Here is a 17,005-nt window from a genome sequence, read left to right as displayed (position 1 = left end):
AGGTGCTGCGAGACCTCGAAGCATTATCCTCTCATTCCGCTTACTCTATGGTTGGTAGCTCTTTTGGATGTTCCTTCTGACGGCGGTGTCTGCAGCTTCCACCTGAGACACAGAATCCGAAACAGGCTCCAGGCTGTGAGCTGTCAGCACAGAGACTGACACGGGGCTTGAACTCATGAACCATGAGATCATGACCTGAGCTGAAGTTGGACACTTAACCAACTGAGTCACCCAGGGGCCCCTATTGTATTTCTATATTACAGGATATGTGCGGGGCCCCTGGGTGGCTCAGTTGGTTAGGCGTCTGACTTCGACTCAGGTCATGATCTCTCTGTCCATGAGTTCGAGCTCCACTTCGGGCTCTGTGCTGACAGCTCAGAGCCTGGCGCCTGTTTCAGATTCTGTGTCTCCCTCTCTCTCTGACCCTTCCCCATTCATACTCTGTCTCTCTCTGTTTCAAAGATAAATAAACGTTAAAAAATATTAAAAAAAAAATAAAGGACATGTACATCTTTTTTTTTTTTTAAGATTTTCAAAAAGAATTTTTAAGTTTATTTATTTTGAGAGAGAAAAAGTGAGAGAGGAGGGGAGGGCACAAAAGAGAGGGAGAGAGAGAATCCCAGGCAGGCTCCGCAATGTTGGTGCAGAGCCTCATGTGGGGCTCAAACTCAGGAACCATGAGATCATGACCTGAGCTGAAATGGAGTCGCCACTTAACTGACTGAACCACCCAGGTGCCCCGATGTGTGCATCTTTTTAAGAGGGTCATAGGATATGTTTTCTAGTTTTGTTGAGTATAACTGACATATGCTACACTACACATACTTAAAGTATACACTTGAGGGGTGACTGGCTGGTTCAGTTGGTGGAGCACGTGACTCTTGATCTTGGCATTGTGAGTTCGAGAGCCATGCTGGGTATAGACATTACTTAAAAAAATCAAATCTTTTTTTTTTTTTAAACGTTTATTTATTTTTGAGACAGAAAGAGACAGAGCATGAACAGGGGAGGGTCAGAGAGAGGGAGACACAGAATATGAAGCAGGCTCCAGGCTCTGAGCTGTCAGCACAGAGCCCGATGTGGGGCTAGAACTCACGGACTGCAAGATCATGACCTGAGCCGAAGTCGGCCGCCTAACTGACTGAGCTACCCAGGCGCCCCCAAATCTTTTTTTTTTTTAATGAAGTTTACACTTTAATACATTTTGATATGTATATGTACTTGTGAAACCATTCCCACAGTGAAGATAATAGAACGTATCCATGCCCCCCCCAAAGTGTTCTCATGCCCCTTTGTAACCCCTTCTCCCCACACCTCTTAACTCCCTCACCCTGTTCCTTGGCAACCACCGATCTGCTATAGATTAATTATCATTTTCAAGAATTTTATAGAAATGGGGTGCCTGGGTGGCTCAGTCAGTTAGGAGGTAGGCTCTTGATTTTGGCTCAGGTCATGTTCTCACAGTTTGTAAGATAGAGCCCCCCACCCCATGGGACTCTGCGCTGACAGAGGAGAGGGTACTTGGGATTCTCTCTCTTCCTCTCTGCCCCCTCCCAATCGCAGTCTTTGCCTCTCTCAAAATAAATAAATAAACATTAAACAAAAGAATTTTATATAGATGTGAATGTTTTTCATTTTAATGATTATCATTAAATTATCCTCCGATATGGCTGTGTGTGTGTATACACCAAAACTGCCTATTTCTCACAACTGCATCAATCCTTTATTTCTATTTATTGATTGATTTATTTAAAATTTATTTTGAGAGAGAGAGAGAGCATGCGCACATGAGCAGGGGAGGAACTGGGGGGAAAACGGAGAGACAGAATCCCAAGCAGGCTGCCAGCGCAGAGCCCGACTTGGGGCTTGAACTCACAAACCCATGAGATCAAGACCTGAGCTGAAACCAAGAGTTGGATGCTTAACTGACTGAGCTACACCTAGGCAACCTCCATCAACCTTTTAAATTTAATTATTTAATTTATTTCCCATTCTGAGAGGAAAAAAAACCCATATTGTTTTAATTAATTAATAATTAATTAATTAATTAATATTTAGAGAGAGAGTGGAGCCCAATGCACAACTCTATCTCATGACCATAAGATCATGACCTGAGCCAAAATCAAGAGTCAGACGCTTGACCGACTAAGCCATCCAGGTGCCCCCAAAATAAATAATCATTAATTTTTTTTTTTTTTTTTGAGATACAGTGGGGAGGGGCAAAGAGAGAAGGGGGCAGAGGATCCCAAGCCGGCTCTGTGCTGACACTAAGGAGCCTGATGCGGGCTTGAACTAACAAACCGGGCGATATTATGACCTGAGCCCAAATCGGACGCTTAACAGACTGAGCCACCCAGGCGCCCCAATTTTTTAAAGTGTATTTATTTATTTTGAGAGAGAGAGTTCAAGCAGGGGAGGGGCAGAGAGAAAGAGAGAGAGAGGATCCCAAGCATGCTGTTAGCACAGAGCCCAATACCTGGCTAGAACTCACAAACCATGAGATTATACCAGAGCTGAAATTCAGAGTCAGCAGCTGAACCAACTGAGCCACCCAGGTGCCTTTCTCCCTTCCTTCCTTCCTTCCTTCCTTCCTTCCTTCCTTCCTTCCTTCCTTCCTTCCTTTATGACAGACAGTGTGTGCGTGTGAGTGCAGGGGAGGAGCAAAGAGAGAGGGAGAGAGAGAGAATATTTTTTCTTTTTTTTTTTGCTGTCCACTGTATTTTACTTCATTTTCTTTCTTTCTCTTTCTTTTTTTCTTTCTTTCTTTCTTTCTTTCTTTCTTTCTTTCTTTCTTTCTCTCTTTTTAAAATTTTGTTAACATACAGTGCAGTATTGGTTTCAGGAGTAGAATTCAGTGATTCATCAGTTACATACAACACCCAGTGCTCATCACAAGTGCCCTCCTTAGTACCCATTGCCCATTTAGCCCATCTTCCCCCCCACCTCCCTCTGTCAACCCAGAGTGTGTAGGAGAAACAGAATCTTAAGCAGGTTCCGTGCCCATCTTGGAGTCCCTGGGGCTTGCTCTCATGACCATGAGATTGTGATCTGAATCGAAATTGAGTCAGATGCTCCACCAATTGAGCCACCCAGATGCCTGTATTTTTCATTCATTCATTCATTCATTCATTCATTCATTCATTCATTTTTAAACAAATGTTAATCAATTTGGAAGTCAAAACATGAAATAGGGGCTCCTGATTGACTCAGTCAGTGGAGCCTGCGAGTCTTGAACTCAGGGTTGTGAGTTTGGGCCCCTTAATGGATATAGAGATTGCTTAAAAATAAAATCTTTAAAATAGAAGTATCCTACAACCCAGCAGTTGCACTACTAGGTATTTATTCAAAGGATACAAAAATGCTGACGCAAAGGGGCACACGCACCCCAATATCTCTAGCAGTGCTATCAACAGTAGTCAAATTATGGAAAGAGCCCGAATGTCCATCGACAGATGAATGGATAAAGAAGATGGTGGTCTACGTATACAATGGAGTATTACTCGATGATCCAAAAGAATGAAGCCTTGCCATTTGCAACAACATGGATTGAACTAGAGGGTATTATGCTAAGCGAAACAAGTCAGTCATAGACAAATTTATGATTTCACTCACATGTGAAATTTAAGAAACACAAGAGATGAACATAGGGGAAGGAAAGGAAAAATAAGAGAAAAAACAGAGAGGGAGGCAAACTATAAGAGACTCTGAAATACAGAGAACAGACTGAGAGTTGCTGGAGGGGTGTTGGGTGAGGGGATGAGTCAATGGGTGATGGGCATTAAGGAGAGTATTTGTTGGGATGAGCACTGGGTGTTATATGGAAGCAATGAATCACTGGGTTCTACTCCTGAAACCAATACTACACTGTATGTTAACTAACTGGAATTTAAATTAAAAAAATAAAGAAAAGAGCATATGGGACAGATATGCACTTTTGTGTTTATTGCAGCATTATTCACACTAGCCAAGATGTGGAAACAAGTTAAGTGCCCATCAATAGATGAATGGATAAGGATGTGGCATACGGAGCACCCCTCTATTTGCTAGATGGAATGATGCTGGATTTGTGAATCATTTAATAAAACTAATTAGATCTTTAAAAAAATAAAATCTTTAAATAAAATAGGAAGGTTTTCATACATGTTTGCATCTCAAGCTTTTTGTGTTTGGACTGTCCTATATTTTGTCTGTGCTGTGAAGCCCTTTTAAGTTATGAGAGCCTATGTATGGTTGTTTTTAAGTTTATTCATTTAAGTAATCTCTACCCCCAACGTTGGACTTTAACTCACAACCCTGAGATCAGGAGTCTCATGCTCTTCCAACTGAGCCATCCAGGCACCCCCTATTTGTGTTTTTCATGTAACTGTCATGCCCCCCCCCCCCCCTCCACCACCACTTTGGGCTGATAGGATGTGGCCTTCCTTGGTAACTAGATGCAAAGGTTACACCAGTCCCTGCAGTGAGTAGTACTTCCTCTCTGTCAATGGGAGTAAGTCAAGATAAAATAGGGAAAAGTTTCTGGTTGCCCTTCACAAAATACCTATTGAAAAACAAAACCAAACAAGATCCTAGAGAGATAAGAATAAGAAAATGGGTGTGATCCCTACTTTGATTTAACTCATGGGCAGGTTCCAGGTAGCTTCTGAAGCTTAAACAATTCATTCTCTTTTTTCATATCCAGCACCTAGATATGCTTATTCATGAATTAAGCAGTATTTATTGATGGGGGAGGGGAATTTGGGTGTAGATGGTCAAAAGGTACAAACTTTTAGTTAGAAGATAAATAAGTACTACTGATGTAATGTACAACAGGATGACCATAGTTAACACTGCGGTATGGTATATGGGAAAGTTGTTAAAAGAGTAGATTGTAAGAATTCTCATCACAAGGAAGAAAACTTTTTTTTTTTTAATCTATAGGAGATGATGGGTATTAACTAAACTTATTATGGTAATAATTTCAACATATATGTAAGTCAAATTAAGAAAATCAATATTTATTAAGCACCATTATTCTAGGCCCTGAGGATGTAAAACAGACAGTATCCCCATCTCTGTAGAATTCACCTTCTGGTTGGGGAAGACTACAAATAAAATAAGTAAAATATGAAGTATAAAATATACTATATTAGTGATTAGTGCTTTGGATAAAGACAAAGCAGAAAAGGGGGATTGGAAGGATGGGTGTATGTGTGTGTATTTTATTTTTACTGCCTTCAGTGTGTGTGTGTGTGTGTGTGTGTGTGTGTGTAATTTTTTTTTTTTTTTAAGTGGGCCTCACGCGTAGTGTGGAGCCCAACACTGGGCTTGGACTCACAACCCTGAAATCAAGACCTGAGCTGACAGTTTAGCGACCAGCTTTGGCTCAGATCATGATCTCACAGTTTTGTGGGTTCCAACTGACAGTGCAGAGCCTGCTTGGGAGTCTCTTTCTTTCCCTCTCTCTGCCCTCCCTGACGCCTGCTTTCTCTCTCAAAATAAGTAAAATTAAAAAACTTAAAAAAAAAAAAGCTGAGATCAGGAGTTGAATGCTTAACGGACTGAGCCACCCAGGTGCCCCTGTATGTGTGTAATTTTTAAACCATTTAATTTAATTTTTAAAGTTTATTTATTTTGGGAGAGAGAGAGAGAGAGAGAGAGAGAGAGCGAGAGAGAGCGCCCATGAGCGGGGACAGAGAGAAGGAATCTTCAGCAGGCTCCAGGCTCAGCACTACCGGGCTCCATCTCATGACTGTGAGATCATGACCTGGGCCGAAATCAACCAGGGGACGCTTAGCTGACCTAGCCACCCAGGTGCCCCATGGGCAATCAGTCTCTTAATAAGGACCCTTATGAGCTTCCTGATACTGCAGGGATTTTTGCAAAGTCGTGCGGTCACACAGCGGTTCATCCTGCTAGAAAGCACTCCTCGAACTCTGAAAGCTCGCAACACACTTACATTCCACACCTCAGCAAAGAAAGAAGGAGGCCTGGATCCTGTTGCTTGTCTGCTGGAGCAGAAGGAGGGTGTGTTATGTGTCCAACGCTGGCCAAACACCATTCCATTCACTCATTCATTCATCACCTATTTTATTATGCGCATATTCAGTGCCAAGCTGAGGTCCTCGCCCACCAGGTCATCCAGAACTCCGGTGGGCATGGTGCGCAGAGCCGAGAACTTCAGATTCTCAGGCCAGGTCTTCCCACCCTTCCCTTCGGTAGGGCTCTGAGACAAAGAGAAGCGTCCCGGCAGATCGCCGGGCTGAGGGTTCCGCCCGCAGCCCGGGGGGCTTCGGCGCGCCTGCTTCTCCACTCCCCAGCCCGAGGGGGCGCTGCAGCGCCACTAGCTCTGCTAGCCCTTGCGCCGCGCTCCGCTCGGATCTGCTCTGCGGGCGGCACCGCGGTGGTACGTTCCCTCTCACTGCCCTCCCCCTCCTCCTCTGCCCTCCCCGCCGGTGGTAGGTGCCGGAAGTGCCGCCATTTTGGGGTGTTCTGCTCTGGCGGCAGCGGCAGCGGCGGCGGGACGCGGAGGCTCCCCTGGGACTCGGCCTCAGCAGCGAGGCGGCGGCGGCTGCGGAGGCGCAGGCAGCAGCTGAGGCAGCGGCGGGCTCAGGTGCAGCCGCTGGTGAGTGCGGCCGCCGCGGGTTAACGGGCCGCGAGTGGGAGGGAGGGAGGGAAAAGAGGCAGGAGGGAGGCGCCGCGGGGCGGGTCCGGTCCTGGCGGCCGCGGGTCACAGGGCCCTTCGGGCGCGGCCGCTCTGGTTCCCCGCGCTTCAGGGCAGGTCGGCGATTTCTTCCCGCGTGTCGGGGTCCTCCGCTCCCCGGGTCCGGCCGCGCTTGTCCGGCGCGTGTCCCCGCGCCAAGGGAGACCCGCCCTCCTCGTGGCCTTGTCTCGTCTCCCCCGCGCCCTTTGCCTTCACCCTTCGGGCCCCGAGGGCTTCGTCCCCCGCCCAGGGATAGCTCCGTCCTCTTTTTTCCGGCCGCCGTGCCAGACCCAGGCTGTCTGCCCGGGACACCCCTTCCCTGCTCCTGTCGCCCCACGTGTTTTTGGTGCCCACCCCTGGAGAGGGCCAGGACCCCTGCCTTTGGGGAGGCAGCCTGTTCTCCTTAAGAGCTTCGAGAGCCCCCCGTTCCCCGCCCCAGATCCGCTAGGGCCTTGGCTCGCCCTCCCCCCACATCAGGTGCTCACCCAGTCGTGGCCTAGTAGCTGGGCTGGAATCTCGCACCCGGGAGCGCGGAGAGCACATTGAAGAGCTTTTTTCCCCGGGGAGCTGGCTTTGGATTTAGAGCCGGTGGTATCTTGGTCGCGATCTTCGGGGCAGGATGTTGTTTTAATTTTTAAGACTATATAGCACAGGCTCTAAGGAGCTTCTTGTTGTTCAGGTTCATCCTTATAGGTGAGGGGAAGGTGGTGAGATTTTGGTTGGAGCCTGTTTCAGCAAAATGGAATCTTTTTCTCTCCAGCAGAGTTTTAATGCTGTACTTTTATTACTCTCGAGTAAAAGGGCTGTGTAACAATTCTAAATAGCGGCAGTGTTTTATAATGTCTGCAGTGTAAGAGGTTACATGCTCAGCGAATCCTTTACAGGAACTTCATCTTTTAAAGGTCTTTGAGCTTTGATTCTCTGTAGATTGGAGAGACTTTAAATGCATTCTTTCACCTTTTCCACAAGTGTTGGGTCGGCTCTTTTCCTCAAGTGTGGCGTCTCTGAGAGTGCCCTGCAAGTTCAGTTTCTCCTTAACGTGCTTGGTGAGGAAGGAGGAGTCTCCACTTGGAAGCACCCAGGGTTCTTTCTCCTTTCATATTAATGAGTCTACTCGGAAAATCATGAAGTTACCATAGCATGCATAAAGTATTGCCAGAGCCCCCCACTCCCCATTCCAGTTTTTATATTCTCCTAGCTTTACTTACAGTATGTGGTGTCTGGTCGTGAAATAGCCAAGATTGAAGCATTGCTGTTAGTAAAGCAAAGCTGGAGCTTTCAGCTGTTGCTTTAACCAGGAAGTTTGTGGTTCCCCCAGTGGCTTATTTCCTCTTGACTGTCCACCACCTGTTTCCATGAAGAATGGCTCCTGGCCCAGAGCATAGGTCTCAACTTGTCTCCAATCATTCATTCTTGTCCATGGGGTGTTCTGGTTCAAAGATGGTATCTCGACTTAAAATCTATTAGCATGTGGGGTTGTTAGAGATAAAATATCCTTTCCAACTCTTTCGCTTTTCAGATGAGGAAACTGAGGCCACCAAAGGTTAAGTGACTTACTTGGCCAAAGTTACATAGTGAGTATTCTTAAAATAGTCTGAACATAGGTTAAAAGCAACAACAACAGTATCATGAGCAATAATGCAAATTGCCCTTTAAGATGTGCCAGAATGGGAAGGCCCCTGAGCTGGAAGTTAGAAGGCCTGGGAAACCTTACTTTTGTTAGTTGCTAGCTTGTACAATCTTTAACAAGTCCCTTAACTGTCCTGAGCCTCAGTTTATTCTCATCTGCAAGAGGGAGAAAATAGTGTCTGTCTCCTAGGGTGCTAACTCAGCTTCGCTGCAGTAACGTGTGAAAGCGCCTGTGGTGTAAGAGACGGTGAGATTTTGAGCTAGAATGTTTATTTTTCTAAAGATTTCCACTTAATTTTTTTATTACAGAAGCTACAGATTCATTATAAAAAATACAGAAAAGCAAGAAATGAAGAAACTCACCCTTAGTCCCATCACTCAGAGGTGATTGTTAGTCCTTGGTCTTTATCTTATCTTTTTAATGTACTACAGAACTGTTTATTATTTTACCAGAATAAGTTTATCCTGCTCACAGTTTGGTGATGTGTTTTTAAGATTTAATAATATATGATAGTTATGGTTAATAAACACCTTTTAAATGGTGCTGTGTGAATTTAATAGCTCCAGCACATGTGAGGCCAGTGGATACCCAGCACAGGCACAGAAGAGTTGCTTTTTTAAACATATGCTGGGCTGGAAGAAGAGAAGAAAAGGAAGGGCAGAGACCTAACATCTATTGTATGGCTACTGTGTAAAATAAATAGTTGTTTTTTTTTTTAAGTTTATTTATTTTGAGAGAGAGGTGTGCATGCATGAGCTGGGGAGGAGAGAGAGAGAGAGAGAGAGAGAGAGAGAGAGAGAGAGAGAGAGAATATCTTAAGCAGGCTCTGTGCTGTCAGTGCTGAGCCCTGACACAGGGCGCCACCTCTGTCTCACCAATCGTGAGATCATGATCTGAGCTGAAATCAAGTTGGATGTTTAACCAAACTGAGCCACCCAGGCACCCACCCCCATTTATTTTTTTTTAAGTTTATTTATTTATTTGTTTTGAGAGAGAGTGAGACAAGGGCAGAGAGAGAATCCCAAGCACGTTCCGTCAGCACTGTCAGTGCAAAGGCCTGCACGAAGCTTGAACCCACAAACCATGAGATCATGGCCTGAGCTGGAGTTGGACACTTAACTGACTGAGCTATCCAGGTGCTCCCCAATTTTTTTTTTTTTTAAATAAAGATTTGTTCTCTGCTGCTAAATGTCAAGGCGAATCCTGAATTCTGTCCTCCTTTGTGTGACTATCACTGCAACTTCTTGAACTTCATTTTCCTGTGAGGCTGGACCTAATAAGGAAGATGGGGGAGGTTAGAAGGTGATGGTGGCGTGTGCCTTGTAAAGGGAGAGAAGACCTGTCACTTGGAGGCCCCATGGAACAAGTTGGAGGAAGTCAGAGCGTAGTCTGACTCTGCTGAAGGCTCAGGGTACTTCCAACAAATTGCTGTTTTTAAACCATGGAATGATAGGATTTGAGTGAGCTATTTCCTAAGCTTTTTCTTCTTTTTTCTTAATTTTTTTTTTAACGTTTATTCATTTTTGAGAGACAGAGCATGAGCGGGAAGGGTCAGAGAGAGAGAGAGAGACACACACACACACAGAATCTGAAGCAGGCTCCAGGCTCTGAGCTGTCAGCACAGAGCCCGATGTGGGGCTTGAACTCATGAACTGCAAGATCATGACCTGAGCCGAAGTCAGACGCTCAACCAACTGAGCCACCCAGGCGCCCCATCAGCTTTTTCTTTTTAAACAGCTTTATTGAGATACAATTCACATACCATACAATTCAGTGGTTTCGGTCTATTACGTTATTTTTAAAAATTGTGGTAAGATACATATAACAAAAATTTGCCATTTTAATGTATTAGCATTTTTTTAATGTTAAAAAAAAAACCCACATAAAATTTACCATTTTAACTATATTTGAATGTGTAGTTCTGTGGCATGAAGTGCATTCCCATTGATGGGAAATATATCTCCAGAACTTTTTCATCTTGGATATCTGAAACTTTATACTCATTAAAATCAACTCTCCTTTTCTTCCTCCCCTCAGCCTCTGGTAACCACCAATCTATTTTCTGCTTTTGGATACGTCATATAAGTGAAGTGTATTTTCTGCTTTTGGATACCTCATATAAGTGAAGTGACTGGCTTATTTCACTTACCATAATATCTTTAAGGTTCATCCATGTTGTAGCATGTGACAGGATTTCCTTCCTTTTAAATGCTAAGTAATACTGGGGCACCTGACTGGCTGGCTCATTTGGTGGAACATGTGACTCTTGATCTTGGTCATGGGTTTGAGCCCCATATTGGGTATAGAGATTACTTTGAAAAAAAGGCTGCTTAATACTCTATTTTATGTATATACCCCATTTTGTTTATTCATCTGTTGATGGACATGAGTTGTTTCCCACCTTTTGGCCATTGTAAGTAGTGTTGCTATGAACATGGGTGTGCACATATCTCTTTGAGACCCTTCTTTAAATTCTTGTAATTACCAAGGTAATAGCCAGAATTGGGACTGCTGGATCATATTGTGGTTCTATTTTCAATTTTTTGAGGAACTTCCATACTGTTTGCCATAGTGATTGTACTATTTTACAGTCCTACCAACAGTGCACAAGTATTCTAGTATCTCCACATCCTTGCTAACATTTGTTGTTGTTTGTGTGTGTGTGTGTGTGTGTGTGTGTGTGTGTGTGTTTAAATAGTAGCCATCCTAATGGAGTGTAAGCTGATTTCTTTTTTTAAATTGAAGTGTAGTTGATGTACAATATTATTTTAGTTTCCCATGTACAATATGGTGATTGGACATTTATATACATTATTTCATTGTGGTTTTGATTTGCATTTCTCTGATTAATGATGTTAATTGAACACCTTTTCATATGCTTGTTGGCCATTTGTATATCATCTTTGCAGAAATGTCTATCCAAGTCCTTTGCTCATGTTTTAAATCAGTTAACATGATTTTTTTTTGTTGAGCTGTCGTTGTTTGTATATTGTGAATATTGATCCTTTATCAGATAGATGATTTGCAAACACTTTTGCCCATGTCTCTTCACTGTTTTGTCTTTTGTCTGTTTTTGCTTTTGTTGCTTATGCTTTTGGTGTCTTATCCAAGAACACTGCCAAGTCTAATGCCATGAAGTTTTCCCCCTATTTTTTCTTCTAGGAGTTTTATAGGTTGTTACAGTTTTAGGTTGTTACAGTTTTAGGTTTTAGATTTAGGTCATTTTAACTTTTTTTTTTTTTTTTTAATTTTTTTTTTCAACGTTTATTTATTTTTGCGACAGAGAGAGACAGAGTATGAACGGGGGAGGGGCAGAGAGAGAGACACACACAGAATCCGAAACAGGCTCCAGGCTCTGAGCCATCAGCCCAGAGCCTGACGCGGGGCTCAAACTCCCGGACCGCGAGATCGTGACCTGGCTGAAGTCGGACGCTTAACCGACTGCGCCACCCGGGCGCCCCAAGGTCATTTTAACTTTTTTTTATGAGTACAGTTTAGTGGCATTGAGTACATTCACAATGTTACTCAGTCATCACCACTATTTCTAAAATGTTTTCTTTATCCCAAATAAAAATTCCGTAACCATTAAGCAATAATTCCCCATTCCCTTTTCTTCCTAGCCACTTGGTAACCTCTAGTCTGCCTTCTGTCTCTATGAATTTGCCTATTTTAGGTACTTTGCATAACTGGAATCATAGAATATTTGCCCTTTAGTGTCTGGTTTATTTCAGTTACCATGATATTTTCAAGGTTCATCCATGTTGCAGCATGTATCAGGTTGTCATTCTTTTTTGTGGCTGAAGTCTTTCTTTTTGAGGTCAGGGATGTTTTTTTCATCTTGATATTTCACCGTCTTTTGAAGCTCCATAAAGGCTATTGAATTGATTAGAATTCATGCTCTTCATGTGGGTTGCAGTCACAGGGGATGTCCACTGACAAGCACAAATTTCTTGAAAATTCAAACATATGATTGTGCGTAAAAGTGCATAATGGTAACCCAAACCATAGTAAATAGCATCATTTATAATTTCTTGTCTAATTATAATTTCTGATCTTTGAATGTACAGTGTTTTTGGAATATTCTGTTTTGTACAGAAAAAGTGTCACATGACGGGAACAAGAATAAAGAATAGGCAGATTTTTGCCTTTGCTTTATAAGTATGTAGTGATTTTGTTAGAGGTGTGGATTGATCTCCAGGTATTCTGTATTGTATAGAGAAGTTTTTTTTTATAAGTATGGTATTTAATGGCCTAGTTAGAAAAAATAACACTTTTGGGGAAAGAGCATTTTGAAGTTAATCATAGACTTTCTGATTTGTTTCGGTACGAACAAAGCTATTCAAGATATTCTCATGTATGAAAGGCTTTCTTTTCTCTTTTTTTTTTAATTAAAAACAATTTTTTAAAATTTATTTTTGAGAGGGAGGGAGAGGGAGGGACAGAGAGAGGGAGAAACAGAATCTGAAGCAGGCTCCAGGCTCTGAACTGTCAGCACAGAGCCCTATACGGCGCTCGAACTCACAAACCATGAAATCATGACCTGAGCTGAAGTCGGGTGGTTAACCGACTGAGCCACAAGATATCCCTAAAATAATTTAAGTTTATTTTGAAAGGAGGAGGAGGGGCAGAGAGAGAAGGAGAGAAAAAGAGAGAGGGAGAGAGAATGAATCTGAAGCATGTTTCATACTGTCAGCATGGAGTCCACCCAGCAAGGGGCTTGAACCCACAAACTGAGATCATGACCTCAGCTGAAACCAAGATTTGGATGCTCCACTGACTGAGGCGTAGCCACCCAGGTGCCCCAAGGCTTTCTTCTTAAGATGAACTTGTACTTCTGTCTGTCTCTCTCTCCAAAAATAAATAAACGTTAAAAAATTTTTTTTAAAAAGGCACCTGGTGGCTCAGTCGGTTAAGTGTCCGACTTTGGCTCAGGTCATGATCTCACGTTTCCTGGGTTCGAGCCCCGTGTGGGGCTCTGTGTGACAGCCCAGAGCATGGAACCTGCTTCAGATTCTGTGTCTCCCTCTCTTTCTGCCCCTTCCCCTGCTCACGCTCTTTCTCTCTCTCCAAAAATAAGTAAACATTTAAAAAAAAAAAAAAAAAAAGATGAACTTCTACTTGCTTTTTGTGGAGGTTCATAACTAATTTTGATCTGCTTGCCTACTTTTCTTCTCTTTGCTTTTTGGACCTAGCCTCCCACTGCATTTTTCTCCTCTCTGGTAATAACGGGGATTTAATATTAGTCCTTGAAGTATGGGATGAACTGGAAGTTTTTTTCAGTAAACTGTTCTCCTAAAGAGATATTACGGTCCTTATAGTACTCAACACGTGGGACTTTAGTGTCAGGGAAGACATTCATACTTTTTCTTCAAGCAACATGAAACCATTCTTTTGGTAAAACTATCTCTTGATTCTTGGTTATTTTTAGTAAAAAAAAAAAAAAACTTTATATGAATGAAAGTTTAATAAATGGAGGTTTAAATGTTTCAGAAATATGCTTTGAACCAGAAATTAAATTCAATGTAGTGTTTCTGAATGGGACTTCTAACAGCCCAAGGTTGCTTGGTGTTAATATAGTCCTGCATTTACCTGCACATTCCTTCATAGAGGTGCTATGGCATGCTGAAATGGTCAAAGAGCAAGTAAAATAGAAACAAGAAATTTGTTAAAACCTGGAGAATTACTCTTCCCATAATTGAGAGTTGATTCTTTGATTTTCTGGTTTTTCAAATGAAAACTTGTGGCTTGAAAGAATGATGTGATTTGAATGGGATTTATAAGCATAGCCTGGGAGGGATAGGTGTGGCTGCTCCAGTCAATGAGTTTAAAAATTGGTACCATCACTGTGTCACCTTTAACATTTCTGGTCCTGTTTTCATTTATTTATTTAAAAAAATTTTTTTTAATATTTATTTTTGAGAGAGAGACAGAGTGCAAGTGGGGCAGGGGTAGAGAGGGAGGGAGACACAGAATTCAAAGCAGGCTCCAGGCTCTGAGCTATCATCACAGAGCTCAATGTGGGGCTCAAATTCATGGACCGCCAAGATCATGACCTGAGCCGAAGTCAGACACTTGACCGACTGAACCACCCAGGTGCCCCCAAATTTATTTTTCATTAAAACATGTTTATTTTGAGGGGGAGTACATGTGTGTGTGTGGTGGGGGAGGGGCAGAGAGAGAGGGGAGAGAATCCCAAGCAAGCTCTGCACTGTCAGTGCAGAGTCTGACGTTGGGCTCTATCCCACAAACTGAGATCATGACCTCAGCCAAAATCAAGGGTCAGATGCGTAACCGACTAAGCCACCCAGTTGCCCCTGTTTTCCTGTCTTTAAAATGGAGACTGATACCACCTTGGAATGGTAATGTAAGAATTGAGGTTATTAATGCTAGGCATTGAGCAGTGCCTGGTAAAGTGTTGATAATGTTACTTCCTTTTTTCATCTGTAAAAATGGGCGTATACTTATCTTATGAGTTGGTAACCCAGTTTAGCCAAATCATCACAGTTAAAATGCCTGGCAGTGCCATACATAAACAAGCATTAAGTAAGTTCGTGTTCATTTTGTTTCTCCTTTTGCGTTTACTTGTTTCACATTTTCCTTTGTCTGTAGTGACTTAAGGGATAAGATTGTTTCCTTAAGTCCCAATTTGTGCATCTGAAATGTTTTGCTACACAGGGCATCCTTACCCTTAGAACTTTTTAGCTCATTGCTCCCTGTGGAATACTTGGGTAATGTGGTTTCCTAGATTCATCTTCACTGTCTGTATTTCATATGAGAGTCTGTTGATAGGAGTCTTCTATGTTCATAGAAAACTGAAAAATACAAATGAGTTTATTACTGGATTTGTAATAGGATCACCTGGGTCTCTTTCTAATTAGGTAACTGGTTTTAGGTACAGGCTCTGATGCTTAGAGTTGTAATGTAGATGAAAGAGTTAATCATAATCAGGTTAGCTGTTTGCTTTGTGAACTGTGTTGTAGCAAGAATCTTTATCTGAGCTTTGTAATTTGCTAAAGACAGTTTTCTGTGAGGAGTTCTTTGTAATTGTAACTTTGTCCTTGTCATGAAATTGGCTGTTAAAATGTCCTTAAATAGAGGTTTCCTTGTAGAATTAATCAGCAGAACTGTTCTATAGTTGTTTTTTTGTTTTTTTTTTTAATGTTTATTTTTGAGAGAGAGAGTGCGAGCGAGGGGCAGAGAGAGAGGGGGACAAGAGAGTCTGAAGCAGGCTTCAGGCTCTGAGCTGTCAGCACAAAGCCTGATGCAGGGCTCAAACTCACAAATCACGAGATATGACCTGATCTGAAGTCGGATGCTTAACCCACTGAGCCACCCAGGCACCCCTCTATAGTTATTTTTTAATCTCTATGTTATGGAGGTAATGAGCATATATCTGTTTATTTAAATTTCTTCGAATTCCAGAACTGTAACATTTTTCAGGAATGTTTTATATCCGTCTTAAAATTCATATTGACTTAACGTATTTTTTTCTGCTAAGGAACTCTTTAATTCTTCTAAAAATTTTATCTCATGGGCCAGAGGGATAAACATCAAAATTTAGGCATTGAGACATGGGTGTGTTTTTTTCCTTCATACTTACTGTCGTTTAAAACAAAAAATTTTAAAGTAAGATCTGTGCCTGATGTGGGAGCTTGAACTCCCAACCACAAGATCAAGAGTCACATGCTCCACCAACTGAGCCATCCAGGTGCCCGCGATTTTTTTTTTAACATTTATTTTATTTTTATTTTTTTAGTTTTGAGAGACAGAGACAGAATGAGCAGGGGAAGAGGAGAGAGAGAGAGAGAGAGAGAGAGAGAGAGACAGAATCTGAAGCAGGCTCCAGGGTCTGACCTGTCAGCACAGAGCCTCATGCGGGGCTTGAACTCACAAACCAGAAGATCATGACCTCAGCCCAAGTCAGACACTTAACCGACTGAGCCACCCAAGCACCCCTGCCCCTGATTGTTTTTAAGATTTTTATACAGAGAACATGAATTTTATAAATATGAAAAGTACTTAAAATTGGACTTTTTTTTTTCCCCCCTGAAGGGATGAGAAAGCCTAGTTAGGGGAGACTGTGTGAGAGTACTATGTATTGGCATTTCAAGCATCTAAGATGTTAGAAAGCATTTTAGCTCTTAGAGCTTTGTGAAATTCTAACGTGACCCTCTATCAGCTGACCTTCTCCCCATTTCGCAGGAAGTAGACTCATTTTCAGAACCGCTTTTGGATTGTAACATTTTGATTTCTCTTTTTCTCCACTTAGAAAGTAATGGCAAGCAAGTATAAAGAAAAATGGTGAGTTCCAGTTTAGAGGCTGCAGTGAGGTCTGATGGATCGATGTCACTTAATTTTAATATGCCACTTTTGGGGTATGTTCATAGGTGCAGAGTGTGGCTTTAGAAGGAACTGTTAACTAACTTTCTGACCTCCACGGACTGCCAAGTGTTTAAACAGCTATGTTCAGCTTTGACAAAATGGAGTTGAATATCACTTTTTTTCCTCTATGTTGAAACTCCACTGAAACTTTATTTTCGAGTTGGGAAATGTCTTTAGTTTGGGGATTATACAAAATGCAATTTTTTGGTTTCAAAGCTGTTTAATTTTATAGTGTCATACTTTTAATTTTGGAAGGTCAGTAGTTTCCATTTACATAACCTTGCTACTCTTCAGCAAAAGAATCATTAAAT

General features: G+C 42.3%; 1 protein-coding gene across 9 annotated transcripts in view; it reads left to right on the top strand.

Annotated features, from left to right (window-relative positions):
• Window positions 1–6,444: 6,444 nt before the first annotated feature.
• Window positions 6,445–17,005, top strand: part of CELF1 (CUGBP Elav-like family member 1) — a 76,022-nt gene continuing 65,461 nt past the window's right edge. For 6 of the 9 annotated variants that reach the window (XM_043582484.1, XM_043582485.1, XM_043582483.1 and 3 more), the window contains exon 1: window positions 6,445–6,604. Coding sequence is in view for 1 of the 9 variants with exons in the window: in XM_043582488.1 (XP_043438423.1) it covers window positions 8,661–8,695 (35 nt within the window). In the remaining 8 variants the exon portion in view is untranslated. Of the gene's footprint in view, window positions 6,605–8,620; window positions 8,696–17,005 lie in introns of all 9 variants that reach the window. The other 3 variants (XM_043582488.1, XM_043582490.1, XM_043582492.1) reach the window with 3 other exon arrangements.

Source organism: Prionailurus bengalensis, chromosome D1 (genome assembly GCF_016509475.1).
Source record: "Prionailurus bengalensis isolate Pbe53 chromosome D1, Fcat_Pben_1.1_paternal_pri, whole genome shotgun sequence".
NCBI lineage: Eukaryota > Metazoa > Chordata > Mammalia > Carnivora > Felidae > Prionailurus > Prionailurus bengalensis.
This window is presented reverse-complemented; position numbering and strand designations above follow the sequence as displayed.